The sequence below is a fragment of the Pristiophorus japonicus genome, chromosome 2, assembly GCF_044704955.1.
Source record: "Pristiophorus japonicus isolate sPriJap1 chromosome 2, sPriJap1.hap1, whole genome shotgun sequence".
NCBI lineage: Eukaryota > Metazoa > Chordata > Chondrichthyes > Pristiophoridae > Pristiophorus > Pristiophorus japonicus.
The window spans coordinates 204,627,376-204,655,202 of NC_091978.1; the positions used below are offsets into that span (position 1 = coordinate 204,627,376).

Consider the following 27,827-nt stretch of genomic DNA (forward strand, 5'->3'; position numbering starts at 1 on the left):
GCAGTGTATGTTTACCAGAATGATACCCGGACTCCAAGGGTTAAATTGCAAGGAGAGATTACACAAATTAGGGTTGTAATCTTTGGAATTTAGAAGGTTAAGGGGCAATTTGATCGAATTTTTCAATATATTTAGGGAAACAGATCGAGTAGATAGAGAGAAACTATTTCGACAGGTTGGTGATTTTAAGACCAGAGAGCAGTCTAAAAATTACAGCCAGACCTTTCAGGAGTGAAATTAGGAAACACTTCGACACACAAAGGGTGAGAGAAGTTGGGAACTCTCTTCCACAAACGGCAATTGATGCCAGATCAATTGTTAATTTTAAATCGGTGATTGGTAGCTTTTTGTTAACCAAAAGTATTAAGGGATATGGGCCAAAGGCAGGTATATGGAGTAAGGTCGCAGATCAGCCATGATCTAAGTGAATGGCAGTACAGGGTCAAAGGGCTGAATGGCCTCCTCCTGTTCTGATGTTTCTATGTACTGGGTAGGGGAGGGGGCAAGAAGTGACATCAGTTCCATTTTCTCTGTTTTGTTGCTATACCAATTTAGGCCAGTGTGGAAAAGGAAAATCCAGGCCAATAATAAAAATAAACTTTCAAATGAATTTCTAAAGTACAGTTCTAAAGAAAACCTTCTTTTAACTTTTCAAATTATACTTTGCTGTTTTATGTAACAATGGAGTATCTTCTCGTTGTGCTGTTCATAACTCATTTTGTGCCAACGATGAGAGAAAAATGTCAACCATCACCAAGAAAGCCATTCTCGCCCTCATGCATATCTCTACAGCTGTATGGAGAAACAGTGTTCCACCATTACCTCAAAGGCAGTTTCTGTGGTAGTGTCAGGTGGGAATGTTATTCACATCACTCTCTCTGAGAGAATATTGGTGCTTATTGTGTTTTCTTTGTTTAATGGATTCAGCTGGATAAAAGAAATGTTTCCTTTCTCACCAGGGTCTTCTCTCTGAGGAGTTACTACAGCAACACACCCACTCTTCCCTTTATAAAACCACTCTGAAGATTTTTACTGCAAGGTATGACTGACAAATAATGGATGAGCTACGCAAAATAAGAAACCAGTTGATTCCCTCATAGTCAAATCCTCTGGAATACAATATCGCCTTTTTGAATACAACAGTCAGCATTGCTCCAGGAAAGAAATAAGGCTTCATTTAAGGGACCCACAGAAGATCCTGGGGATGGGGAGGGGGCACATTTTAATACCTTTGTTATAATTAGTGCTTCCCCTGCATTCCAAATAATTATTTTTTAAATCATCATCATAGGCGGTCCCTCGAAACGAGGATGACTTGCTTCCACGCCAAAAAAAGAATGAGTTCACAGGTGTTTCGAAAGAAGAACCCGAACTACATCCTCAAGGGTGGAAGACGCCTGTTGTTGTGCATGGATTTTTTTTAACGTGTGGTGGCCGTTGCACACCAGCCACCATACGGGCTTGACAGAGCTAGGTCTTGGTCCAGTGGCAAGGATTACCCAAGACAAGTGGAGACCTGCTCTGCTGCATGGACCTAGTGCGCACGCACACATCGCAGTGTGGGCTGGCCCGTGCTGCCCCGAGGCCCCTAACACTGTTAAAACAGTGGTGGTTTCACATCTTTCATTACGTGCTGTTGAGTATAGTATTTTCCTTCGAGCTGTTCTTCATCCCCCCCGCCCTCCACCCCGCTCTGCTTCCCGTTTGAAGACCAGGTCAGGCAACCTGAGATTACCTAAAATGTTGCCGTCACTCATTTTCCACGAAGGAAATGGAGAGAGGGGGGAGGGTGCTGTGTCAGAATGGCTGACTTGTTGGCCTCGAATGCTTCTTCTCAGCACAATGAGATGGAGCTGAGATTACTTCCTGGACCTTTTATTTTCTATCTCATCAAGTAATCTTTCCACATTTCACTTGACTCCTTGGATTTTTAAACAAGGATTGGGTCACCTCCCCATTTTCGTGACACTTCTATATCAACAATTTAAAAGGCCAGACTTGTGTTTTGTGGCTGTTGTCCTTACCCCAATTAAATTACAATCAAGCATTCCAGCAAAGTGACTCTTTCCCATTTCAGTCCTGGTCTCACAGATATGCTGAATCTGAGGGTCTCCATCAATAAATAACAGATTATGCCCTTCATTAATCCAGTATTTTGCAAGTGATGCAAATTCTACTCCTTTAAAACTGTTATTTTACTGGCATTGATTTCATTCTCGAAGTCTGTTATTCATAAGCCAATTTACTAAATCAAATCACTTATCTGGTGTTAAACTCCAAGTTAGAAACATAGAAAATAGGTGCAGGAGTAGGCCATTCGGCCCTTCAAGCCTGCACCGCCATTCAATAAGATCATGGCTGATCATTCTCTCAGTATCCCTTTCCTGCTTTCTCTCTATACCCCTTGATCCCCTTAGGCGTAAGGGCCATATCTAACTCTCTCTTGAATATATCCAATGAACTGGCATCAACAACGCTCTGAGGCAGGGAATTCCATAGGTTAACAACTCTCTGAGTGAAGAAGTTTCACCTCTTCTCAGTCCTAAATGGCCTACCCCTTATCCTAAGACTATGTCCCATGGTTCTGGACTTCCCCAATATCGGAAACATTCTTCCCGCATCTAACCTGTCCAGTCCCGTCAAAATCTTATACGTTTCTATGAGATCCCTTCTCATCCTTCTGAACTCCAGTGAATAAAGGCCCAGTTGATCCAGTCTCTCCTCATATGACAGTCCAGCCATCCCTGGAATCAGTCTGGTGAACCTTCGCTGCACTCCCTCAATAGCAAGAACGTCCTTCCTCAGATTAGGAGACCAAAACTGAACACAATATTCCAGGTGAGGCCTCACTCAGGCCCTGTACAACTGCAGTAAGACCTCCCTGCTCCTGTATTCAAATCCCCTAGCTATGAAGGCCAACATACCATTTGCCTTCTTCACCGCCTGCTGTACCTGCATGCCCACTTTTAGTGACTGATGAACCATGACACCCAGGTCTCGTTGCACCTTCCCTTTTCCTAATCTGCCGCCATTCAGATAATATTCTGCTGTAGTATTTTTGCCCCCAAAGTGGATAAGCTCACATTTATCCACATTATACTGCATCTGCCATGTATTTGCCCACACGCTTAACCTGTCCATGTCACCCTGCAGCCTCTTAGCTTCCTCCTCACAGCTCACACTGCCACCCAGTTTGGTATCATCTGTAAACTTGGAGATATTACATTCAATTTCATCATCTAAATCATTAATATATATTGTAAAGAGCTGGGGTCCCAGCACTGAGCCCTCCAGCACTCCACTAGTCACTGCCTGCCATTCTGAAAAGGACCCGTTTATCCCAACTCTCTGCTTCCTGTCTGCCAACCAGTTCTCTATCCACATCAGTACATTACCCCCAATACCATGTGCTTTGATTTTGCACACTAATCTCTTGTGTGGGACCTTGTCAAAAGCCTTTTGAAAGTCCAAATACACCACATCCACTGGTTCTCCCTTGTCCACTCTACTAGTTACATCCTCAAAAAATTCCAAAAGATTTGTCAAGCATGATTTCCCTTTCATAAATCCATGCTGACTTGGACCGATCCTGTCACTGCTTTCCAAATGCGCTGCTATTTCATCATTAATAATTGATTCCAGCATTTTCCCCACTACTGATGTCAGGCTAACCGGTCTATAATTACCTGTTTTCTCTCTCCCTCCTTTTTTAAAAAGTGGTGTTACATTAGCAACCCTCCAGTCCTTCGGAACTAATCCAGAGTCGATAGACTGCTGGAAAATTATCACCAATGCATCCTTCAGTTCCTCCTTCTCACTAGACCCTCGGTCCCCTAGTACATCCGGAAGGTTATTTGTGTCTTCCTTTGTGAAGACAGAACCAAAGTACTTGTTCAATTGGTCTGCCATTTCTTTGTTCCCTATTATAAATTCACCTGAATCCGACTGCAAGGGACCTACGTTTGTCTTCACTAATCTTTTTCTCTTCACATATCTATACAAGCTTTTGCAGTCAGTTTTATATGTTTCCGGCAAGCTTCCTCTCCTACTCTATTTTCCCCTTAATTAAACCCTTTGTCCTCCTCTGCTGAATTCTAAATTTCTCCCAGTCCTCCAGTTTGCTGCTTTTTCTGGCTAATTTATATGCCTCTTCCTTGGATTTAACACTATCCTTAATTTCCCTTGTTAGCCACGGTTGAACCAACTTCCCCGTCTTATTTTTACTCCAGACAGGGATGAACAATTGTTAAAGTTCATCCATGTGATCTTTAAAGGTTTGCCATTGCCTATCCGTCAACCCTTTAAGTATCATTTGCCAGTCTAATCTAGCCCATTCGCGCCTCATACCGTCAAAGTTACCTTTCCTCAAGTTCAGGACCTTAGTTTCTGAATTAACTTTGTCACCCTCCATCTTAATAATGAATTCTACCATATTATGGTCACTCTTCTTCAAGGGGCCTTGCACAACAAGATTGCTAGTTACATGAAAAACTGGGTCTACAATTCTGCTGCCCAACTGAAAGAGCTAAATTTAATAATGTCAATGCGAGGAGTTGGCTCACTAAAGCTGGTCTCGGGAATTCAAACTAAACGAGAACCAAAATCAAAGTGTCTTAAATATTGCAGAGGGCTATGTTAAATCCCAATGAAAGCAATCCCATATGTGCTACAACAGTCATTGCAGCACCCCATTCCAAAGGCGCCACTCTGCTGTGTAATCAGTTCAGAGTAGCATTATTTATCTGCTTCTGTGATACACCAGCACACAAATATGAACAGTATTACCAAAAGAACACGTTCCATTCTTTTTACGAGAGATGTCCTATTTTTCACTTTCAGTTAGCTGTCCCCAGCTGCCACTAAGCAAGGTCTGGTTTAATCTCCTCATCAGCATTTGTTGTGGATTCAGGCAATGGTTTGAATTCTTGGTTAAAAAAATTGGATTATTTCGCTACCATTGACTGTCTGACACTTCTAAACTACATAAAAGAAAGTCATTAAAGGACTGAAAGAAAATAATTCAAGGTCCATTATAACCAGAAACAAGCAGAACACGCAGCAGATTAGCAGGCAGGCACTACTGAGTGCTTTTTAAATTGATGTCAGGTCAAATTAATTTATGGTTTCTCAAGACATACACAGAGTTTTATTTATTTATGTCCTCATCCCCTTTTTTTCTTTTCACGGCCCCGATTACTGCATTTTCTTGCCAAACCTCCTCCTTTAACTGAGAAGTCGCAATATGTAGTGCCAACCCTCCAGGATTGTCCCCAAGTCTCCAGGAGTTAAAGATTAATCTTCCAGACACTGCTGCATGCAACCCAGAAGAAAAATCATAGGGGGGTCAAAAACAAGTGAGTGTATTTTTGTTCATTTTTTTTGAACATTTTTGTTTATTAGTTATAAAAAAATATTGGAGATCGGGGAAAGGGCTATTTGACTGAGTGGTGCAGCTGGAGGCAAGAGGTCATGTGATGAAACCTTCAGGAATATGTCCAACCAGAGCTGGCAACCATAAGCGCCATTGATTTATTTTTTTACATTCCTGTTAGCTGGCAGGAGGCTAACTTCTGTGACCCAACTACTGTACAGTGCAGGCAGGCTCTCAACTGGCAAGACCCACTTAACAAGGACAGCTGCAGCCTAGTGACATTTGAGGTTCGGATTCAAGCTCACAGCCCTGCTGCTAAAAGAATACTGTGTTTCAGCACTGGAGTAGCATGTGTACAGAGGGTTTTTATTAGAAGATGGAGAAGAGAGACCTCCACCGCCGGGTCCTTGTAATCATTCTTCAGATATTGCGTCACAATAAATATGATGGGGAAAAGCTACTTCCTAACACCAGGGAGGGCCTCCTCTCCATTGCCTCATTTCACTGGTCATATAATATTATTAAAATTCAGAATATTTTTGCATTCAGTCAGCCAGAGTTTTCATCTTATGTGTTATCCTATGATGTTTGCTGTTAAATGCATGCATGTGGACAGTAGGTACGGCTCTGATGCACACAATGGCCAAATAGCCTACCAATGTTCACCATCTAGATTCACACATGAAAAATAGTCACTTGTTTGAGGTTCCAAGGTCTGCCAGTGCCACATAGAAATGCACAACAGGAAGTGCTGAGTTCAAAAGAGAGAGTAAGGGGAAAATATCAGAGGGAAAAATTGAAGAAAAATGAAGACTTTTACAAAAGAAATCACAGCCCCAACATTATCAGTGTTGAAAAGATCAACTGCATCAGGTTGACATTTAAGAAAAAAGACTCAGCTATAAATAAACAAGGTTGCCTCTGATGACGTTCTTTTTGGTGTCCCCAATTGATAATGTAGTGCAGTGATGTGGGTAATACACTTGCGGTGAGGGAACGGGTTTATGAATTTATTTTACACAGAAGAAATCTTCCCTCATGGTGAAAAATAGAAATGGCTGAAACAACATAATTCTACCCCAGAAATGTTACCAGCCAGTGCAGTCCAGAGCCTTATTTAGTTGGCACTAGCTGAGGAGCAACATGTTCCAACTCTACTTCTTCATTCTAATGTAGCAAACCTAATGTTGCTACTGCATTTTATTTACCAAGATTTTCTTTTAAAATGTTTAACCTCAGTTTCAATTCTAGCTGCTTTTAGTTTTGCCTGCACCAAAATCTATTGCCCAAGTCGAGAGAACAAAAATGCAGCATGCTGCCAGGCAAGTGCCAATGCCACTCTAGAGTAAACTGAGCCAGCTTTCTAATCATTATCCAATATGACACAAGAAGGAAACAACATAAATAAACCATCCACAGCTCGCTTTTCGCCTTCTTTCTCCCTAAACGGGATCAGAATATGCCATCCTATTGAAACAATTGGCAGGGACACTAGGCCAGGTTTCTAAAATAAACAGCAAATCTCCTCAATCCACTTGAACCGACTGCTAATAGGAGGTGACTTGCCTGCTAAAGTTCCCTCCCTCCTGTGGGGAAGCGTCTAGCCTCCACTCTGTGTCTCCCCTTGATGTCACTGTCAAGGTCAGGGCTGTGCAAAGGAATCGTGGGAACATCTCTTCTAAATTCCGCCCAGTCTATGCAGGTAAGCATTGAGAAGCAAACGCTAGAATCAAAAAGCAAACTCCAGGTGCTTTTTAGACATGTCTCCCAGAAATCACAATTCAATTTGCTTCCTTCTTGAAGTGAAGGAATATGATGGAAATTCATTACAGATTAATACAAACTTCAAGAGAACATTCTTGCAGATTCCAGAGGCACTTAGAGATAAATTGCTTGTCAGATAACAATGTCTTCACGTCAGGTTGACGTGACAGCCACCAACAATGGGAATTTCCGTAGCTTATTCCCAACAAATATGAAATATTTGCTCTGGGGCTGACAGCTGTGACTGCCTAGAGAGGGCTCTGTGCTAAATCACGTTCCACAGCTGAAAGTCAACTCAATCCCCCACACTTCGGTCGGGCCCTGCCAGCTATAGATCATTGTCAACAGTGGAGGAAGCCAATCTGAAGCAAACTAGAGTGCTGCATACAACACCAATAGAAAACACCACCCCTACAGCTGCAATTGTATTCCAGACTAATATTCAGTGCATTCACATGGGATGGTGGGTTCTGGTTCAGGAGAGACGATTAGTATACTAGAGTTCCCTGCGGTGGTATGAATGAAGAGCCGTCCATTTCTGGCAGAAACACACATACATCAAACCTGATCTGTACTGCATTTGTTTGCGTCAATATTGTGGATCAAGCTTCAGGTGAAGTTTTTGAACAGCAAGTAGCATTTCAGGTTTCATTCTATGCAGTCTTAGAAAGGCATTACAAAAAGCCATAGGGTACAAGATTAAATATAATTACTACAGCTGCAGGGTTCTTCAGCAACACAGACAGTTTGAGGGAGGAATGAAACAAGCTCTTTGTTTTTAAGATTTTATTATGTACTTACACAATAGCGCTGTCGCTTGTGCAATGATTTAATATTCTTTAGTAAATGAACAACAATGCTTGCAAGTAGGAAATCACCTAGACAGCAACATGATAACTGCTTGTCTTACAGAATAAAATTCAGGCTATTTTGCCCTTTTGTTCGACAGTTAGTCTGCCAGCAAGTAACAGGCCTTGTTTGCAGAGGCAACTAGGTAAATTATTTTTACTGAGTTACTATAGTTTGCTTTGGTACCTCATTTGCACTGCATTGGAGCAGCAGTTTTTCCGAAGAGAAAAAAAAAGCAGTTCCTAAATAAGGCTAATGTTTGTAAGCAGCCACATGCTGTTATGTAATCAGCAGATGCAAAGCTTTGGAAATGCATTATGTAAACTGGATTCACAGTGGATCATCTGCTTTCACTGGTGACAGCTATAATTTTTATTCTTAAAAATCTTCGCCTGGAATTTCTGCAGGGGTTCTCCCGATCAGCAGAACTCCTGGAATAGCCATTTATATTGTTTCTCGGGGTTTCCGACAAAATTATGGTGGGAGATCGAGAGAACCCCATAGAAATTCTCTTCCGAGTGTCTGCATTAATGTACAGACTGTAGAATTTATGTTTGCGGTGAGCTTCAAACATTGTCCAGGCCAATATTTATCCCTCACCCAACATCACTAAAAAAAATATATTCTGGTCATTGTCACATTGCTATTTGTGGACCTCGCTGAGCATAAATTGGCTGCCATGTTTCCTACATTACAACAGGAACCACACTTCTAAAGCACTTAATTGGCTGTGAAACAGGTTGGGACATCCTGAGGTCGCAAAAGGCACTATAGAAATGAAAGTCTTTATTTCTTTCTTGCTGATTGGTCCACGCTAACTAAGTGACACCACACTTCAATCATATTGCTGGGGAAAAAATGTAAATCTATTTTCAATTGCCACAACAGTTTCTCGCCCTCTCCACTTAAAAATAAGCATCATCACATAATTTAAACATAAAAAATTCAATAAATTACAAATGTAAAAATAGAGTTTCCCATCTCACCCTTCAATCTCTCTGGTGTATTTCTACCCCTCCTGTGCAAAATCAAAAGCATTGATCATGCAAACACCCTCTTGTGTTAACTATCATATCCACATATTCCCTTATACTCCATTGCCAAGTCCCAATATCCTAAACCACAACATGAAGAACTCATGCTGTGCTGACAACTTCATTACTTTGGCTCAGTTGGTAGCACTATTGCTTCTGAGTCGCCAAATTTGGGTTCGTGCCTCATTCTAACACTTCTGCACATAATCTAGGCCGTCCTAAGACAGCATGTAATTGTCAGGTAAGATGTTAAATCAAGATGGAAGTTAACGATCCTTGTTATGAAGAATATTCTTCCTCAACCAACATCGCTAAAAGCAAGTTAACTGGTCCTTCACCTCACTGCTGTTTGTAGGACAAAATGTCTGCTGTATTTGCCTACAAACAACTGTTTCTGCTGTGAAGTGTTTCGAGACATTTCTGAGATACACGTTAAGGTATTGAATAAAGGCATGTTTTTGCATCTCTCCCTACTCGCTGGTGCAAACTTTACCCACTTCATGCTTTCCCAATTGCTCCCTCCCAAAGCTTTCTGCCTGGTGCCTGTTCTGGCCTCTCTCTCTTTCAGTTCCGAACACAAGATTCATGCAGCTCTAGTCACAGGAAAAGGAAATCAGAAAGAAACATAGACACAAAAGAGTAACAAAGAAAGATATTCAGAAAGAGGCAGTGAAGCTGTTGCTGATCCCCATATGTTCTCTGTCCAGAAAGCACAGGGCTCTCCATAAGAAATACCAATAGAACCAGTCCAACTTGACCTTTACTGGCTCAAAGCCTGCCCTTGAGTGGTCCCAGTCCTCACCTTTGCACTGACAGATAAATCAAGTTTTCAAGAGCCAACTATAAGACCTGTGAGAAATAAAGCAGCGACGTCATGTCAGTAAAGCTAACAGGTACAGAACACTGCGCTCCATGTCTGAAACTACACATCAGCAATGCCACGAGAGATCTATATTTATTTTAAATATAGATTCAAATAAGGGGTGTAGTGCAAATTCAAAGTCCTCCCTTACCATAGTTCTGTACACCAATTATACAATGTAGCTTCAAATGTTAATCTTGAAATTATGAGCATAACAAGATTTTATTTATTTTCATTTAATCAAAGAAAAATGCAGAGTATGAAACATTGTATAGGTCTATATTTTTCTCTTCACAATGCTAACAACAACTTGCATTTATATAGCACATACAACATAGTGAAACGTCCAGAAGCGCTTCACAGGAGAGTTATCAGACCAAAGAAAATTGATATCAAGCCAGGAGATATTAGGATAAGTAACCAAAGGCTTGGTCAAAGAGATAGGTTTTAAGGAGCATTTTAAAGGAGGAGAGAGAGAGACAGGGAGGTTCAGGGAGGAAATTCCAGAACTTAGGGCCCAGACAGCTGAAGGCATGGCTGCCAAACTAAGCACTACATATAAACAAATGTGGGTTGCGTTTCTGAAAATCTTCACTGTATCATGTGCATGACAACCATAGAGACTGAAAGCAAACTGGTACTCAAATATTTAATTTCATAAAATCTGTTCGGAGAGATTTTAAACAACTAAATATACAAAAATATTTGTTAAAAACTGAAGATTTCACATTTATCGACCCTTTTTGTTCGACTGATCATGCTCTAAATCATATGACATTGCAATACATGAGCTTGAGCACAGAGCTTGGAGACAGAGCTGAGTCAATGCAATCAGAGTGGATCGCAAGCAGAGTGGAAGAATTTGGTGATAGCAGGAATTCAGTGGAGAGGAGAAAGGTGGTTGAGATGACTAACTGAAAAGGAGGAGAGGAGGCACAGAACCTAAGGACTCTAAGCTAACAGGCCCGACTGCGGACCTGCAGGAGAGCAAGAGGAGCAGCTGGAGATAAAGGTAGGCCCGAGAGCCTGGAGGGAAAGCGTCAGAGAGCAAGGTAAAACAATGAAAGTGACGTCAGCACAAGGGAAGTTGATTGGTGAGAAACTAGTGATTGTTTTTTTTAAGTCTTGAGTTTATTTCTGTTAAGTTAGCTCAGAGTCTATTAAATAGAGACATAACAGGACAACTCAGTCCTATGGAATGCACATCTTGTGCCATGTGGGAACTACAGGACATTTTCTGTGTCTTGGGCAACCACATGTGCAGGAAGTGTCGTCAGCTGGAAGAGCGCAAGCTCTGGGTTTCGGAGCTTGAGCAGCAGCTGGTGTCACTACGGTGGATCCGTGAGGCTAAGAGCTATGTGGATAGCACGTTTCAGGAGGTGGTCACCCCACAGCTTAAGAGTGTGCAGGCAGAGAGGGAATGGGTGACTGACAGACAGACAAGGAGGGCCAGGCAGGTAGTGCAGGAGTCCCCTGAGTGCATCTCACTCTCTTCTAAATACTAGTGGGGGCAATGGTTCCTCTGGGGGGTGCAGCCAGAGCCAAGTCCATGGCATAACAGGTGGTTCAGTTGTATTGGGCGGTGGGGGGAGGAAGATCGGGAAAGCATTACTGATAGGGGATTCAACAGTTAGGGGAACAGACAGGCATTTCTGCAGCCGCAGATATGATTCCAGGATGGTATGTTACCTTTCATTTGCTGTATTTGATTTCTCCTGATCTGGTAATGCTAATGACCATATTTGAATTCTTAGTTTACTGGGAAGTCGCCTTGTGAGGTTCAGCTATTGACAATACTTACAGTCTCTCCAGCTCCTTCAGATCCTGAAAGGCTCCCCTCTCAATGGTGGTTATTTGGTTTTCCATGAGCTGTCTGTGAAGCAGATGACAGAAAATTGAAGCCATGGCATCTTAATGCAATGAACAAGCAGGCAGCCATTAACACCTCGAATGACTGCATTTCAAACATTAACAGCAGACCATGGGTTGGCTTGTCTTTATTCACAGCATATCGTACCCGGGTTTGAGATTTCACATCCAATTTGCTCTGCCTGCTCCTGACACCTGAAACCCACCCAGCTACATGTGCAGCACAGAAAGTATAGGGTGGGGGAGGGGAGGGCATTTCACCATTAAAACTATATTTAAAAACATTCTTGTAAATGTGCTTTAGAGTTCGGTTTCTAGGCTAATAGCAATGGGGAAGATGTATGAAAAAATACATTTACCAATAACAGAACACTGTTAAGTTGTAGTACCAGAGAAATAGAGGCAGACTGAATGAACAGTGTTCATGCTGAGTAAGTGTATGTGTTGTTACAGAATGACAAGTTCTATTATAATGTTCTTAATAAATTTCACTTGGGTAAAGAAACAAACATGATCAAATATATAAATATTTGGTAAAAGAGGAGTAATATTAATGTTTGTGATTTATGCAAGAATTCTGTTGGGTTCTTTGAGAATTTCTGCATTTGAAGTACTTGATACTGGCTGAATCTCTGCGGCTACCCATTGAGTGGCATTTCTCTAAGACTGGTGAATACTATTATTTAGTCACAACAAACAAGTGAAGTAAAAATGTAATATACAGGCTCAGTATGGCCCAGTAGAGTTTGGCAAGTGCACCGTCACACTGCTATTAAATCGTCAAAACAGCAAGAAGCTTGGAGCATTGGATAGGTACTGGATAACACACCACATAACATCATTGCAGTTAACAATACACCCAGTGCTTCAGTTTCTACATTTTTAAATAAATCATGTTTTCCCGCAGAAAGATTTCAGAATGCCTATAACCAGGTGGGGTGGGAGAGGAACATTAAAAGTTTTATGGTGTAGATCTGTGGCATATAGTCACTGCTGACTCTACCTTGTGCTAATTCATATACCACCAAATTCATGCATTTCATTCACATGGGTCTTTGCAAAGTAACATTAAATACCAAGCTGTAATTTACAAAGAAACATTTATGACATAAACTGAACAGCTGGAAGCAAGAAGTAGCAGAAATGTATTTATAGATTGTGCAGCAGAAAGATCTGGACTTACAGAACTCGCATGTGTCTCAATCCTGAAAAGGCTGATTTACTGATTCTTGTGATGTTGTTCCCATTCAAATCCCTGAAAGGAAACAATGTTAAAGTGTTTGACAATGAAGCAAGGAGAGACAACATGACAGACTCATTATCATTTCCTGAAGTGTAACCAAGTGTGAAAAGCATCGGCCAAATCTACGCCCAGTTATTGATACTTCACTCAGTGACACTTAAGCCATTTTAGGTCCGCCTGGAACTTTTATAAGTACTACCCCTCCCCGCCACACACACACACACACCGAAAAGGGGGTGAATGTTTGAGAGTTAAAATTCCCTCCCGGCAAGTCATTTCCTACTTAAGTTTTTGCAAGCAAAATAAAAAGGGAGCCAATAAATAATTAACGACCGTAGAATATTTAATATTGAAGAAAAACTGAAACACTGATCCTTTTATCAACAACATGAAGAAGCTGCGTTTATATCGTGCCTTTAACAGAGCTGTGAGGTCCCAAGGTGTTTCACCTTTTGGGGTCAACAATTGCCCGAGGAAGGGTAGGAGGAGGATTAGGAACAGAGAACGGAGAAGCAGTCAAAGATCTGGATTTTAAGGAAGATTGAGAAGGTGGGGGAAGGATGCAGCAAGATAAATGGGTTTGGGGAGAGTTTCAGAATGCGGGAGCAATGTGACTGAATGCACTTTTATGTGTGGTGTTACTATTGAATCCTTAGCAATTGATCGCCATCTACCAAAAAAGGATTCTGAATCTCCATAACAGGAAGAAGGCAAGATGTTAAACTTTACAAAAGCAAAATACTGCGGATGTTGGAATCTGAAATAAAAACAGAAAATGCTGGAAAACTCAGCGGATCAGACAGCATCTGGGGAATGTTTCAGGTCGATGAACCTTCGTCACAACTGGCGAATGTTCGAAATGTTAAACTTTTACCGTTGTCAAGCATTTTAAAAAGTGTAAGTTGTTGTTTGCTAGTCTGTGCATTTCTGAGCACTTTCTGGAGAATTTTTCGTACTACTGCTTGCTTTATTTTAAAGCGGAAGGCACGGCACAGGAACGGCAGAAAACCTCACTGTCAACTCGGATTTTTTTTAAATCAGTATTCACAGAAAAGTGTGTGTGGCTTTATGCTGCGTGCAAATGTAGACTTTGACAGCACAGCCAACTCTTGAAATCTAATCCCATCAAGCATCTGAGACCACTTATACACTCGCTAACTAAGCTCAATAAGGGCACAATTCTTTCAAACCTACTCGAAGGCTTTCTACACTTGCACAGAACTAACCGCTTTTTAAAAAACTGCACTATCCCACCTTATATTCAAAGCGAAATATCCTCAGCGACAAGGATAGCTGCTGTCAGAGGAGCGGGACTCCGGGCTCCACGCTTCCTTCTGTAGCCATTACAAGATATTTTATTTTAGGAACAGTCTTGAAATCTCTCCTGATCTAGCATTTTAAAAAAATAGCCGAAGCATGTTCGAATGCCCATAAAACAATCGCATGGTCCCTAAGGAAGTCCATGCTCTGGTTGACCGCTATGCAGAAATATGTCCTCCCAGAGTTCAGCAATTAAAATGGGACGGTTACGGGTGAACACTTCAGCCAGATGTGTAATAAGGGGAAACTAGGGAAAATGATCAAAGCCTTTGCCAATTGATGTGTTATTCTGCAGAGCGTGACGGTCAGCAAGTAATAAGTGCGCATTCAAAGTGATTTCAGGATTGCATCTGACTCTCATTCTCTCTATCCCCCAGATGTTTGATGGTGGATCAAACAGAACAGTTCATTATCATCCCCACTCTCTGCTCTAAGCAGCTCCCGTCTACTCCTGAATGACACGATCGAAGCCGCTCTTGCGGTGCTCGGGTCCCCGCATCTTTCACCGTGCAATGCCAATGTTTCAGCCTCACGCAAAAATGAAGCTTTCTAACCAAGATTCATACGCAGATTTTGAAACATGCCGGTTTCAAGGACCCCTGCAGGTCATTCCTCTAGTCTCCTGTATTAAACGTGAGGCATGAGACGAGTCAGTTACACACGGTGAAATGGACAGACATCCTGCTCCAGAACCACCTCTGCATCACAGTTAAACACTACGGAAAATGGCCAAAAGATTCCCTGTCACGAGTACTGGCTATAGATCATTTCATTCATGAGCAAATACAGAAGTGAATGTTCTATACCAGCTATTAAAAATATGAAAAGCTTGCCATGTATCTGTTTGGAGAATAAAGACCGGGAATCGGTGCTGCGAGTAGATTTGTACTTACAGTCTCTCGGTGTTCCGAGGGATGCTTTTGGGAACCGAGCGCAGCCCCAGTCCATGACAATCCACAGCCGTCCCAGCACAGGTACAATGATTCGGGCAAACTTGGCCAGTAACTTCTCGCCAAGTGTTCGTTCCGATCACAAGGAGAATCCAGGAGAAAATCCTCCAAAATCCAAACCCGCTCATCGCTGCCATTGGGAGGGGATAAACTTCGTTTAAAAAAAAATAAACACGGAAAGCTTAAAAAGGAACCCGAAGATGAATAAATACGAGCTGTTCGTTTCAAATCCGCCTTCTAAGTGCGACCGATCTCCTCTCCCAACTTTTTTTTGTGTCCCAGTGCCTGGGTGTTGGTGTGTGCAGAGATTTTCGAAGCGATCGCTACAATCCCTGCAAACTCACCGAGACCAGCTCCCAGACAATAACACGTATCATCAGCGCCTTCTTTATCGCCACCATAGGAGGCTCCGGATTTGGAACAAATGCAACCAAACCAAATGAATTATCTTGTCACCGAATAGCTTCGGATCGTTCGACCACAACAGCCCAGATGATTCAACAGACGGCGCCGCATACAACGCCAGATATTGATTTCCTTTCAAGCATCCATCAAGCTGTCACTGACAGTCCTGAGGATCACTGAGGGGCTGCGGGGGGGGGGGGGGGGGAGATCAAGCTCGCCCTAATTCAACACACGAGATCTCGGCTATCAATGTGTTTGTAATTGCTTAAAGTCCTGAAAACCGCCTTTTTTGTTCTTTAAATCCAGATCCCAAGTAAATAAACAAGGAGTTATTTTTCTCTCTCTCCCTCCAGGAAGCTGATTGAGAGCAGAATTTTAAAAAATCTCTTATCTTCGCTTTGCCCAAAACACCTGAAGGTAGGTGGGCAGTGAAACAAATGTTTGCATTCTTGCGCTCTCAGCACCTCTTTCTAGTTGCATCAGTCGCGACGGATGGTTGCGTTTTTTGAAACAAAACCGAGGTGTTAAAAGAGCGAACTGAAAGTAGCAGAGTAGCCCGGTGTTGTGTGTGTCCCTCTCACATGCTGCGCGGGAGCTTGTCCTGATGCTGCAAGCTCGCCTCCCTCCGCCGCCCAGCCACACTCACAACCTTGCAACATTGGCTAATGTACCCGGCCCGCTGGCCCCGCCCCTTTCCCACCCGCCTCCCATTGGATCCCGCACGCCGGCTAATTAGCATACGGCGGAGACGCAGCGCGGGCAACAATGGAATGAATGAAGAGGAGAGTCCAAGATACTGAATGGGCTCCAAACGTGATTGGCACAAATAGCATTCATTACTCAAATATAAATCCACTGTTCTGTCTCTTTTTCAGCCGTGCATTTTCCCCCTCCCCTTTCTAACGCTGCTGGTACAGGCGAAGCCCCCTTCCCAAAATAACTGAGTTTTAGCAACAACCTGAAAGTCGATTGGTATGAAAGATACTCCACTTTGTATGACATCCATGCTTCAGAAGCACATTTCAGTGAGATTATTGGAAGATAGTTCCTCGCCCCGTGTAAATTAGCGATAGTTTAGGTGTGAAACTGTATTCTTTAGTTGGATGGCGTTCAAATCTTACGTTTTGTTTATCAATGCATTCCCTAAATAAATGAATGAATTGTCAAATTATTCTTTTGTTTGGAGACTGGAGCCACAAGACTTGTGCGTCATTTTTCCAAGGGTGGTGCTGTATAGAAGTGACATATTGAAGTCTTGTTTGACGATTAACGTCGGTGTGTTTGCAAACAAAATTAGGTTGGCAGTAACCTTTTATAAAGGAGATGCTTACCACGGCTGCATGTTATATATAATAGACACGTTTATAGCACAAGGCTGGCAACAAAAATGCAAAAATATTGATGTTAAATAAAATCAGCAAAATTGAGAACATAAGAACATAAGAATTAGGAACAGGAGTAGGCCATCTAGCCTCTCGAGCCTGCTCCGCCATTCAACAAGATCATGGCTGATCTGGCCGTGGACTCAGCTCCACTTACCCGCCCGCTCCCCATAACCCTTAATTCCCTTATTGGTTAAAAATCTATCTATCTGTGACTTGAATACATTCAATGAGCTAGCCTCAACTGCTTCCTTGGGCAGAGAATTCCACAGATTCACAACCCTCTGGGAGAAGAAATTCCTTCTCAACTCGGTTTTAAATTGGCTTCCCCGTATTTTGAGGCTGTGCCCCCTAGTTCTAGTCTCCCCGACCAGTGGAAACAACCTCTCTGCCTCTATCTTGTCTATCCCTTTCATTATTTTAAATGTTTCTATAAGATCACTCCTCATCCTTCTGAACTCCAACGAGTAAAGACCCAGTCTACTCAATCTATCATCATAAGGTAACCCCCTTATCGCCGGAATCAGCCTAGTGAATTGTCTCTGTACCCCCTCCAAAGCTAGTATATCCTTCCTATAGTAAGGTGACCAAAACTGCACGCAGTACTCCAGGTGCGGCCTCACCAATACCCTATACAGTTGCAGAAGGACCTCCCTGCTTTTGTACTCCATCCCTCTCGCAATGAAGGCCAACATTCCATTCGCCTTCCTGATTACCTGCTGCACCTACAAACTAACTTTTTGGGATTCATGCACAAGGACCCCCAGGTCCGTCTGCACCGCAGCATGTTGTAATTTCTCCCCATTCAAATAATATTCCCTTTTACTGTTTTTTTTTCCAAGGTGGATGACCTCACATTTTCCGACATTGTATTCCATCTGTCAAACCTTAGCCCATTCGCTTAACCTATCTAAATCTCTTTGCAGCCTCTCTGTGTCCTCTACACAACCCGCTTTCCCACTAATCTTTGTGTCATCTGCAAATTTTGTTCCACTACACTCTGTCCCCTCTTCCAGGTTATCTATGTATATTGTAAACAGTTGTGGTCCCAGCACCGATCCCTGTGGCATACCAATAACCACCGATTTCCAACCCGAAAAGGACCCATTTATCCCGACTCTCTGCTTTCTGTTCACCAGCCAATTCTCTATCCATGCTAATACATTTCCTCTGACTCCACGTACCTTTATCTTCTGCAGTAACCTTTTGTGTGGCACCTTATCGAATGCCTTTTGAAAATCTAAATACACCACATCCATCGGTACACCTCTATCCACCATGCTCGTTATATCCTCAAAGAATTCCAGTAAATTAGTTAAACATGATTTTCCCTTCATGATCCATGTTGCGTCTACTTGATTGCACTATTCCTATCTAGATGTCCCGCTATTTCTTCCTTAATGATAGTTTCAAGCATTTTCCCCACGTTTGAGACACTACTTCCTCACCCTCAATCTGTATTACAAATTCAACCATACTGTAATCACTCATTCTGAGAGGGTCTTTTACTAGGAGATCGTTTATTATTCCTGTCTCATTACACAGGACCAGATCTAAGATAGCTTGCTCCCTTGTAGGTTCTGTAACATACTGTTCTAAGAAACAATTCCGTATGCATTCTATGAATTCCTCCTCCAGGCTACCCCGTGCAATTCGATTTGACCAATCGATATGTAGGTTAAAATCCCCCATGATTACTGCTGTTCCTTTTTCACATGCCTCCATTATTCCCTTTATTATTGCCCGCCCCACCGTGAAGTTATTATTTGGGGGCCTAGAAACTACGCCCACCAGTGACTTTTTCCCCTTACTATCTCTAATCTCCACCCACAATGAATCAACATTTTGTTCATTGGAGCCAATATCGTCTCTCACAACTGCCCTGATATCATCCTTTATTAACAGAGCTACCCCACCTCCTTTCCCTCTTGTCTATCTTTCCGAATCGTCAGATGTCCCTGTATGTTTAAATCCCAGTCTTGGCCACCCTGCAACCACGTTTCTGTAATGGCCACCAAACCATACCCATTTGTAATGATTTGTGCTGTCAACTCATTTACTTTATTTCGAATGCTGCGTGCGTTAAGTAGAGTGTTTTAATACTAGTTTTTAAACCATGATTTTTAGTTTTGACCCCTCCTGCAGCCCCTTTATATTCAGTGACCCTTTTTGTTTTTTGCCTTGGGTTTCTCTGCCCTCCACTTTTACTCATCTCCTTTCTGTCTTTTGCTTTTGTCTCCTTTTTGTTTCCCTCTGTCTCCCTGCATTGGTTCCCATCCCCCTGCCATATTAATTTAACTCCTCCCCAACAGCACTAGCAAACACTCCCCCAAGGACATTGGTTCCGGTCCTGCCTAGGTGCAGATCGTCCGGTTTGTACTGATTCCACCTCCTCCAGAACCGGTTCCAATGCCCCAGGAATTTGAATCCCTCCCTGCTGCACCACTGCTCAAGCCACTTATTCATCTGAGCTATCCTGCGATTCCTACTCTGACTAGCACGTGGCACTGGTAGCAATCCTGAGATTACTACTTTTGAGGTCCTACGTTTTAATTTAGCTCCTCGCTCCTTAAATTTGTCTCATAGGACCTCATCCCTTTTTTTACCTATTCGTTGGTACCAATATGCACCACGACAACTGGCTATTCACCCTCCCTTTTCAGAATGTCCTGCACCCGCTCCGAGACATCCTTGACCCTTGCACCAGGGAGGCAACATACCATCCTGGAGTCTCGGTTGCGGCCGCAGAAACGCCTATCTATTCCCCTTACAATCGAATCCCCTATCACTATCGCTCTCCCACTCTTTTTCCTGCTCTCCTTGAAGAGATCTCCAAATCTGTCGGAATCACTCCCACCCCCCACGCATATCTGTAGGAAATGAAAGCTAGTGCTGGTTAATACTCTAAAGCTAGGAAGTTCACTTAAATTTCTGTGCTTCTTAATATATTGTGGATAATTTGGCAAAGCATTGCTGAGTAAGATAGCTTTCCTCCTTTCCCAGCTGGTTGTATCAGCCCTGTGTATCAGTTTTGTTTTCCACCTTTGTGCTCAGTATGATTTATATAATTGCACAATAGCAATGTTGCAATCTGACCGAGAATGACTAAAACTCTCCCACACTGAAGCTGGCAGTTGATTTTAAGTGAGTGCATGTGGGGAAGATCAGATCTGAATCAGCCTCTCCTTATAGGAGAGTAGAAGCATTAAGTCAGTGCTGAAAATTATTCAATTTCAGAAAAAAAAAATCAGCATGGCATAAAAAAACACAAGTCAACAAAAATACACCAAGCCACTTGTGTGGTGGCGTTGTGAAATAATTTTAGATAATGATGTAAGAGCACTGATGTGCAAATCCGGTTCAGCATATGGAAGGAGATTTGTGAGGCATTAACAGTCATCTGTGGTTGGGAAGATGTTGGAGTCCATTATTAAAGAAGCAGTAGCAGGACATTTGGAAAAGCAAAATTCGGTCACGTAGAGTCAGCATGAATTTATGAAGGGGAAGTCATGTTTGACAAATTTGCTAGAATTCTTTGAGGATGTAATGAACAGGGTGGATGAAGGGGAAGTAGTGGATGTGGTGTATTTGGACTTCCAGAAGGCATTTGACAAGGTGCCACATAAAAGGTGACTGCACAAGAAAGAAGTTCACGGTGTTGGGAGTAATATATTAGCATGGATAGAGGATTGGCTAACTAACAGAAAACAAAGAGAAGGATAAATGGTTCATTCTCGGGTTGGCAATCAGTAACCAGTGGGATGCCGCAGCGATCAATGCTGGGACTCCAACTATTTACAATATATATTAACGACTTGGAAGAAGGGACTGAGTGTAACGTAGCCAAGTTTGCCGATGATACAAAGATGGGAGGAAAAGCAATGTGTGAGGAGAGCACAAAAAAATCTGCAAAAGGACATAGACAGGCTAAGTGAGTGGGAAAAAATTTGGCAGATGGAGTATAATGTTGGAAAATGTAAGGTCATGCACTTTGGCAGAAAAATCAAAGAGCAAGTTATTATTTAAATAGAGAAAAATTGCAAAGTGCTGCGGTATAGCGGGACCTGGGGCTACTTGTGCATGAAACACAAAAGATTAATATGCAGGTACTGCAAGTGATCAAGAAGGCCAATGGAATCTTGGCCTTTATTGCAAAGGGGATGGAGTATAAAAGCCGGGAAGTCTTGCTACAGTTTTACAGGGTATTGGTGAGGCCACACCTGGAATACTGTGTACAGTTTTGGTTTCCATATTTACGAAAGGATGTACCTGCTTTGGAGGCAGTTCAGAGAAGGATCACTAGGTTGATTCCGGAGATGAGTAGGTTGACTTATGAGGAAAGGTTGAGTAGGTTGGGCCTCTACTCATTGGAATTCAGAAGAATGAGAGGTGATCTTATCGAAACATATAAGATTATGAGGGGGCTTGACAAGGTGGATGCAGAGAGGATGCTTCCACTGATAGGGGAGACTAGAACTAGAGGGCATAATCTTAGAATAAGGGGCTGCCCATTTAAAACTGAGATGAGGAGAAATTTCTTCTCTCAGAGGGTTGTAAATCTGTGGAATTCACTGCCTCAGAGACCTGTGGAAGCTGGGACATTGAATAAATTGAAGAAAGAAATAGACAGTTTCTTAAACGATAAGGGAATAAGGGGTTATGGAGAGTGGGCGGGGAAATGGAGCTGAGTCCATGATTGGATCAGTCATGATTGTATTAAATGGCAGAGCAGGCTCGACAGGCCTTATGGCCTACTCCTGCTCCTATTTCTTATGTTCTTATGTTCTTATGGTAAGGGAGTTACTGGTTGTAGGGCCGGGGTGTGGGGTTTGGGGGGGGGGGGGGCTGGGGGAGGGGGTGTACTAGTAGATTGGAGACTGATGAACAGGGCACCCATTTTCAGAGAGAGTGAGAGATCAGATTTATATAACTAGTGACTCAATAGTTTTACATAAAAGCCAAGTAAAATAATGGAATTCATTATCAGGAGTAAATTTGGAGATCATCTGTATAACAATAATCCAGTATACAAGAGTCAATGTGTATTGAAGGGACGTGTTTATTTGTAATAGTAAAATCCTCTGATTGGGTTCCCGTGACCCCATGACCTGATTGCTGATTGGTCCCCTTGGAGGATAAGATACACCCAGCAGTTTCTATGGAATGTGTAATTAGAACCACCATGCCTACGTAATCGGTGACTTTGTAAAGTGTAATTCGAGCCATTCTGACAGCTGACTCCATACAGGAGAGAGCTCACTCTCACAGGTTAAGACCTCCCGCCCCCCCCCTCCCCCGCCCCGTACCACCCAAGTTCCTGCCCCATCTCCCAGCCCTAGTTCCTGGCCCATCCCAGCCCAAGTTCTTGGTCAGCCCCCCCGCCCTCCCAGCCCAAGTTCCTGACATTACCCACCCCCGCTGTGCCACAGATGGAGCATTATGTGTGGGGTCACAGATTGTTAACAGGTTTATTTACATGAACATTTTCGCAGCCTTCTGTTTGAGAGAAAAAATGGAGGTTGTGAGAGACTGGGGGGAGAGGGAGAGAAACTGGAGGGTGAGAGAGACTGGGGAGATAAAAAGAGAGACTGGGGGGAGAGGGAGTGGGGAGAGAGAGACTGGGAGAGAAAGAAAGAGACTAGAGGAGGGTGAGAGACTGCGGAGAGGGAAAGACTGGGGAGAGTGAGAAAGACTGGATGGAGAGAGAGACTGGGAGAGAGAAAAAGAGACTGAAGAGAGAGGGAAAGACTGGTGGAAAAGAGAGAGACTGGGGGCGGGGGTAGAATGAGAAACTGGGGAGAGAGAGAGAAAGACTGGCGGGAGAGAGAGAGACTGGGAGAGAGAAAAAGAGACTGGGGAGAGAGGGAAAGACTGGGGGAAGAGAGAGAGACTGGGGCGAGGGGGAGAGTGAGAAACTGGGGAGAGAGAGAGAGAGAGAGACTTGCGGGAGAGAGAGACTTGAGAGAGAGAGAGACTGGGAGAGAGAAAAAGAGTGGAGGAGGGTGAGAGACTGGGGAGAGAGGGAGAAACTGGGGGAAGAGTGAGAGACTGGGGAGAGAGGGAGTGGGGAGATAGGAAGAGAGAGAGTCTGGTAGAGAGAGAGACTGGTAGAGAGAGGGAGACTGGGGAGAGAGAGAGAAACTGGGGGAGAAACATAGAAAATAGGTGCAGGAGTAGGCCATTCGGCCCTTCTAGCCTGCACCGCCATTCAATGAGTTCATGGCTGAACATGCAACTTCAGTACCCCATTCCTGCTTTCTCGCCATACCCCTTGATCCCCCGAGTAGTAAGGACTACATCTAACTCCTTTTTGAATATATTTAGTGAATTGGCCTCAACAACTTTCTGCAGGTTCACCACTCTCTGGGTGAAGAAGTTTCTCCTCATCTCGGTCCTAAATGGCTTACCCCTTATCCTTAGACTGTGACCTCTGGTTCTGGACTTCCCCAACACTGGGAACATTCTTCCTGCACCTAACCTGTCTGAACCCATCAGAATTTTAAACGTTTCTATGAGATCCCCTCTCATTCTTCTGAACTCCAGTGAATACAAGCCCAGTTGATCCAGTCTTTCTTGATAGGTCAGTCCCGCCATCCCGGGAATCAGTCTGGTGAACCTTCGCTGCACTCCCTCAATAGCAAGAATGTCCTTCCTCAAGTTAGGAGACCAAAACTGTACACAATGCTCCAGGTGTGGCCTCACCAAGGCCCTGTACAACTGTAGCAACACCTCCCTGCCCCTGTACTCAAATCCCCTCGCTATGAAGGCCAACATGCCATTTGCTTTCCTAACCGCCTGCTGTACCTGCATGCCAGCCTTCAATGACTGATGTACCATGACATCCAGGTCTCGCTGCACCTCCCCTTTTCCTAATCTGTCACCATTCAGATAATAGTCTGTCTCTCTGTTTTTACCACCAAAGTGGATAACCTCACATTTATCCACATTATATTTCATCTGCCATGCATTTGCCCACTCACCTAACCTATCCAAGTCACTCTGCAGCCTCATAGCATCCTCCTCGCAGCTCACACTGCCACCCAACTTAGTGTCATCTGCAAATTTGGAGATACTACATTTAATCCCCTCGTCTAAATCATTAATGTACAGTGTAAACAGCTGGGGCCCCAGCACAGAAACTTGCGGTACCCCACTAGTCACTGCCTGCCATTCTGAAAAGTACCCATTTACTCCTACTCTTTGCTTCCTGTCTGACAACCAGTTCTCAATCCATGTCAGCACACTACCCCCAATCCCATATGCTTTAACTTTGCACATTAATTTCTTGTGTGGGACCTTGTCGAAAGCCTTCTGAAAGTCCAAATATACCACATCAACTGGTTCTCCCTTGTCCACTCTACTGGAAACATCCTCAAAAAATTCCAGAAGATTTGTCAAGCGTGATTTCCCTTTCACAAATCCATGCTGACTTGGACCTATCATGTCACCTCTTTCCAAATGCGCAGCTATGATATCCTTAATAATTGATTCCATCATTTTACCCACTACTGAGGTCAGGCTGACCGGTCTATAATTCCCTGTTTTCTCTCTCCCTCCTTTTTTAAAAAGTGGGGTTACATTGGCTACCCTCCACTCCATAGGAACTGATCCAGAGTCAATGGAATGTTGGAAAATGACTGTCAATGCATCCGCTATTTCCAAGGCCACCTCCTTAAGTACTCTGGGATGCAGTCCATCAGGCCCTGGGGATTTATCGGCCTTCAATCCCATCAATTTCCCCAACACAATTTCCCGACTAATAAGGATTTCCCTCAGTTCCTCCTCCTTACTAGACCCTCTGACCCCTTTTATATCCGGAAGGTTGTTAGTGTCCTCCTTCGTGAATACCGAACCAAAGTACTTGTTCAATTGGTCTGCCATTTCTTTGTTCCCCGTTATGACTTCCCCTGATTCTGACTGCAGGGGACCTACGTTTGTCTTTACTAACCTTTTTCTCTTTACATATCTATCAAAACTTTTGCAATCCGTCTTAATGTTCCCTGCAAGCTTCTTCTCGTACTCCATTTTCCCTGCCCTAATCAAACCCTTTGTCCTCCTCTGCTGAGTTCTAAATTTCTCCCAGTCCTCGGGTTCGCTGCTATTTCTGACCAATTTGTATGCCACTTCCTTGGCTTTAATACTATCCCTGATTTCCCTTGATAGCCACGGTTGAGCCACCTTCCCTTTTTTATTTTTATTTTTACGCCAGACAGGAATGTACAATTGTTGTGGTTCATCCATGCGGTCTCTAAATGTCTGCCATTGCCCATCCACAGTCAACCCCTTAAGTATCATTCGGCAATCTATCCTAGCCAATTCGAAGAGAGAGGGAGACTGGCGGGGTGAGAGCGAGAGACTGGGGGGGGCGGTCGGGTGGGGAGAGAGAGAGACTGCGGAGCGAGGGGTTGGAGAGAGAGGGAGAGAGAGAGACTGGGGGGAGAGATTGGGGGAGAGAGAAAAAGAGACGGTGGGGGGAGTGAGAAACTGGGGAGAGAGTGAGAGACTGGGGGGAGAGAGAGAGAGATTGGGGGGATACTGAGAGAGAAACTTGGCAGAGTGAGCGAGACTGGGGGGGGAGAGAGAGAGAGACTGGGAGGAGAGTGAGAATCTGGGGGAGAGTGGGAGACTGGGGAGAGAGAGAGAGACTGGGGAGAGAGAGAGTGGGGAGAGATTGAGAGCGAGAGACTCAGGGAGAGAGAGAGAGTGAATGTGGGGCAGAGACAGAGTGAGAGAGAGTGGGGCAGAGAGAGAGAGTGGAGCAGAGAGAGAGAGAGAGACTGGGGGGAGAGAGAGTGGGGCAGAGAGAGAGATTGAGGCAGAGAGAGAGTGGGGCTGAGAGAGACTGGGGAGAGAGAGAGACTGGGGGAGAGAGAGACTGGGGGAGAGAGAGGGGATGGAATCGGAGGGGGAGAGAGCGGGAACTCAGGGAAGAGGGATCATGTTTTTTCAACCCCACCCCTTTTACACCCATCATCATCATAGGCAGTCCCTCGAAATCGAACAAGTAGAGCGCTTGCTTTGGGAGTCTTGTTTCCAGCATACGTACAATGTGGCCCGCCCAACAGAGCTGGTCGAGTGTGGTCAGTGCTTCGATGCTCTCCTCCCCCTACTCCCTCTCCTCCCCCCTACACCTGGTTGATTTCTCAGAATGCTCGGTACATGTGTGATAAGTGACATCATTGGAGCGGATGAAATCCAGAAGTCACGACACTGTCATTATTGACTTCATGCCCCACATGGCAGTTCTGACTATTAAGGCGGAGATAGACAGATTTTTGAGCGAAAAGGGAGTAACGGGTTATGGGGAGTGGCAGAGAAGAGGAGCTGAGCCCAGGATCAGATCAGCCATGATCTTATTGAATGGCGGAGCAGGCTCGAGGGGCCAAATGGCTTACTCCTGCTCCTATTTCTTAAGTTCTTAAAATAACACATACTTGTTAGATGGATTGTGTCAGGGTGCGGGGTGCGAGGTAATTCCCCAGGGATTGCTTTCTTGGAGCCCCACTGTTAATAATTTACAACAATGACTTGGATTCAGAAATTCAATGCACATTGGTCAGATTTGCAAACTAGGAGGACATAGAGGACACAGCTTAAAAATGACAGAATGGATTAGACAAACTATGCAAGGGGGAAGAACAATGGGATTAGACAAACTATGCAAGGGGGCAGAACAATGGCAGATGAAATTTAATGTGAAGAAGTGTAAAATCCGATGCGGTCTTAGTAGACTCCACACTCAACATGTTCAACTCACTGCAGAACAGCAATCAACAAAGTCGGCAAGGATTGGTTTGGCCGAATGGTCTGTTTCTGTGCCATATATCCTATGTAAAAAGTTAATAGAATTCTGAATTAAATTTGCCAAAACATTAGAATATTAGTCAGAGGAAGTCATCTTCAAACTATATCGTACTCTGTGGGGGTGGGGAGTGGGGGTGGGGTGGAATCATGCCTGGTGAACCTTCTTGACTTTTTGATGAAATCACATTGGAAGCAAACTGTGGGACCGTTTTTCATGGATGAACTAAAATGGGTCAAAAGGCCTTCCTCATCTGTAATTTTCTTGTGAATTAGAATGAGAGTGTGGGAGGCAGCAATACCAGCAACAGATTTGGAAATGCAGTAAAAATTTGGTCTTTGTTGCTGGTGGTTGTAAGTAGGTCAATAAATTTGTAATCTGCTGTGCCAGTGACTGTGTGACAGCCACGTGCCATGTGTTAATGGCACTGTAATAATGTAAAATCACTAAAGCCCTGTAGACCATGAGCTTGGTGGCAGATTTGAGAGCCTAATCTTCGAACACTCTCTTCCTCAGGCGGAAGGCTGCACTGGTACACTGGAGGCAGTGTTGAACCTCATCGTCAATGTCTGCCCTTGTTGATAATAGGCTCCCGCGATATGGAAAGTGGTCCACGTTGTCCAGGGCCGCACCATGGATCTTGATGACTGGGGGGCAGTGCTGTGTGGCTGGGTCAGGTTGGTGGATGACCTTTGTCTTACGGATGATTAGTGTAAGGCCCATGCTTTCGTACACCTCAGTGAAGATGATGACTGTGACTTGAAGCTCAGCCTCTGAATGTGCGCAAACGCAAGCATTGGTCTTCCTCGATTTCAAGGGACTGCCTATGATGATGATGAATAATGTGAAAGCTCCTTTACTCAAAGCCTTCTGTTTGGCAGTTAGGCACTCAATAATAATAGCTACGGATCTGTTGCTAGCTTTTGTTAAAATGTTGGACTAAATACTCTCCAATACCTCCAACTCCTACTTTTTT

General features: G+C 43.7%; 1 protein-coding gene across 3 annotated transcripts in view; it reads right to left on the bottom strand.

The window, feature by feature from the left end:
* Window positions 1-15,867, bottom strand: part of slit2 (slit homolog 2 (Drosophila)) — an 850,855-nt gene extending 834,988 nt beyond the window's left edge. For all 3 annotated transcript variants that reach the window (XM_070870756.1, XM_070870755.1, XM_070870754.1), the window contains exons 1-3: window positions 15,206-15,867; window positions 12,933-13,004; window positions 11,682-11,753 (exon numbers count right to left, since the gene is read on the bottom strand). In XM_070870756.1, coding sequence (XP_070726857.1) covers window positions 11,682-11,753; window positions 12,933-13,004; window positions 15,206-15,399 — 338 coding nt within the window. In that variant the 5' untranslated portion in view covers window positions 15,400-15,867. The remainder of the gene's footprint in view (window positions 1-11,681; window positions 11,754-12,932; window positions 13,005-15,205) is intronic.
* Window positions 15,868-27,827: the final 11,960 nt, after the last annotated feature.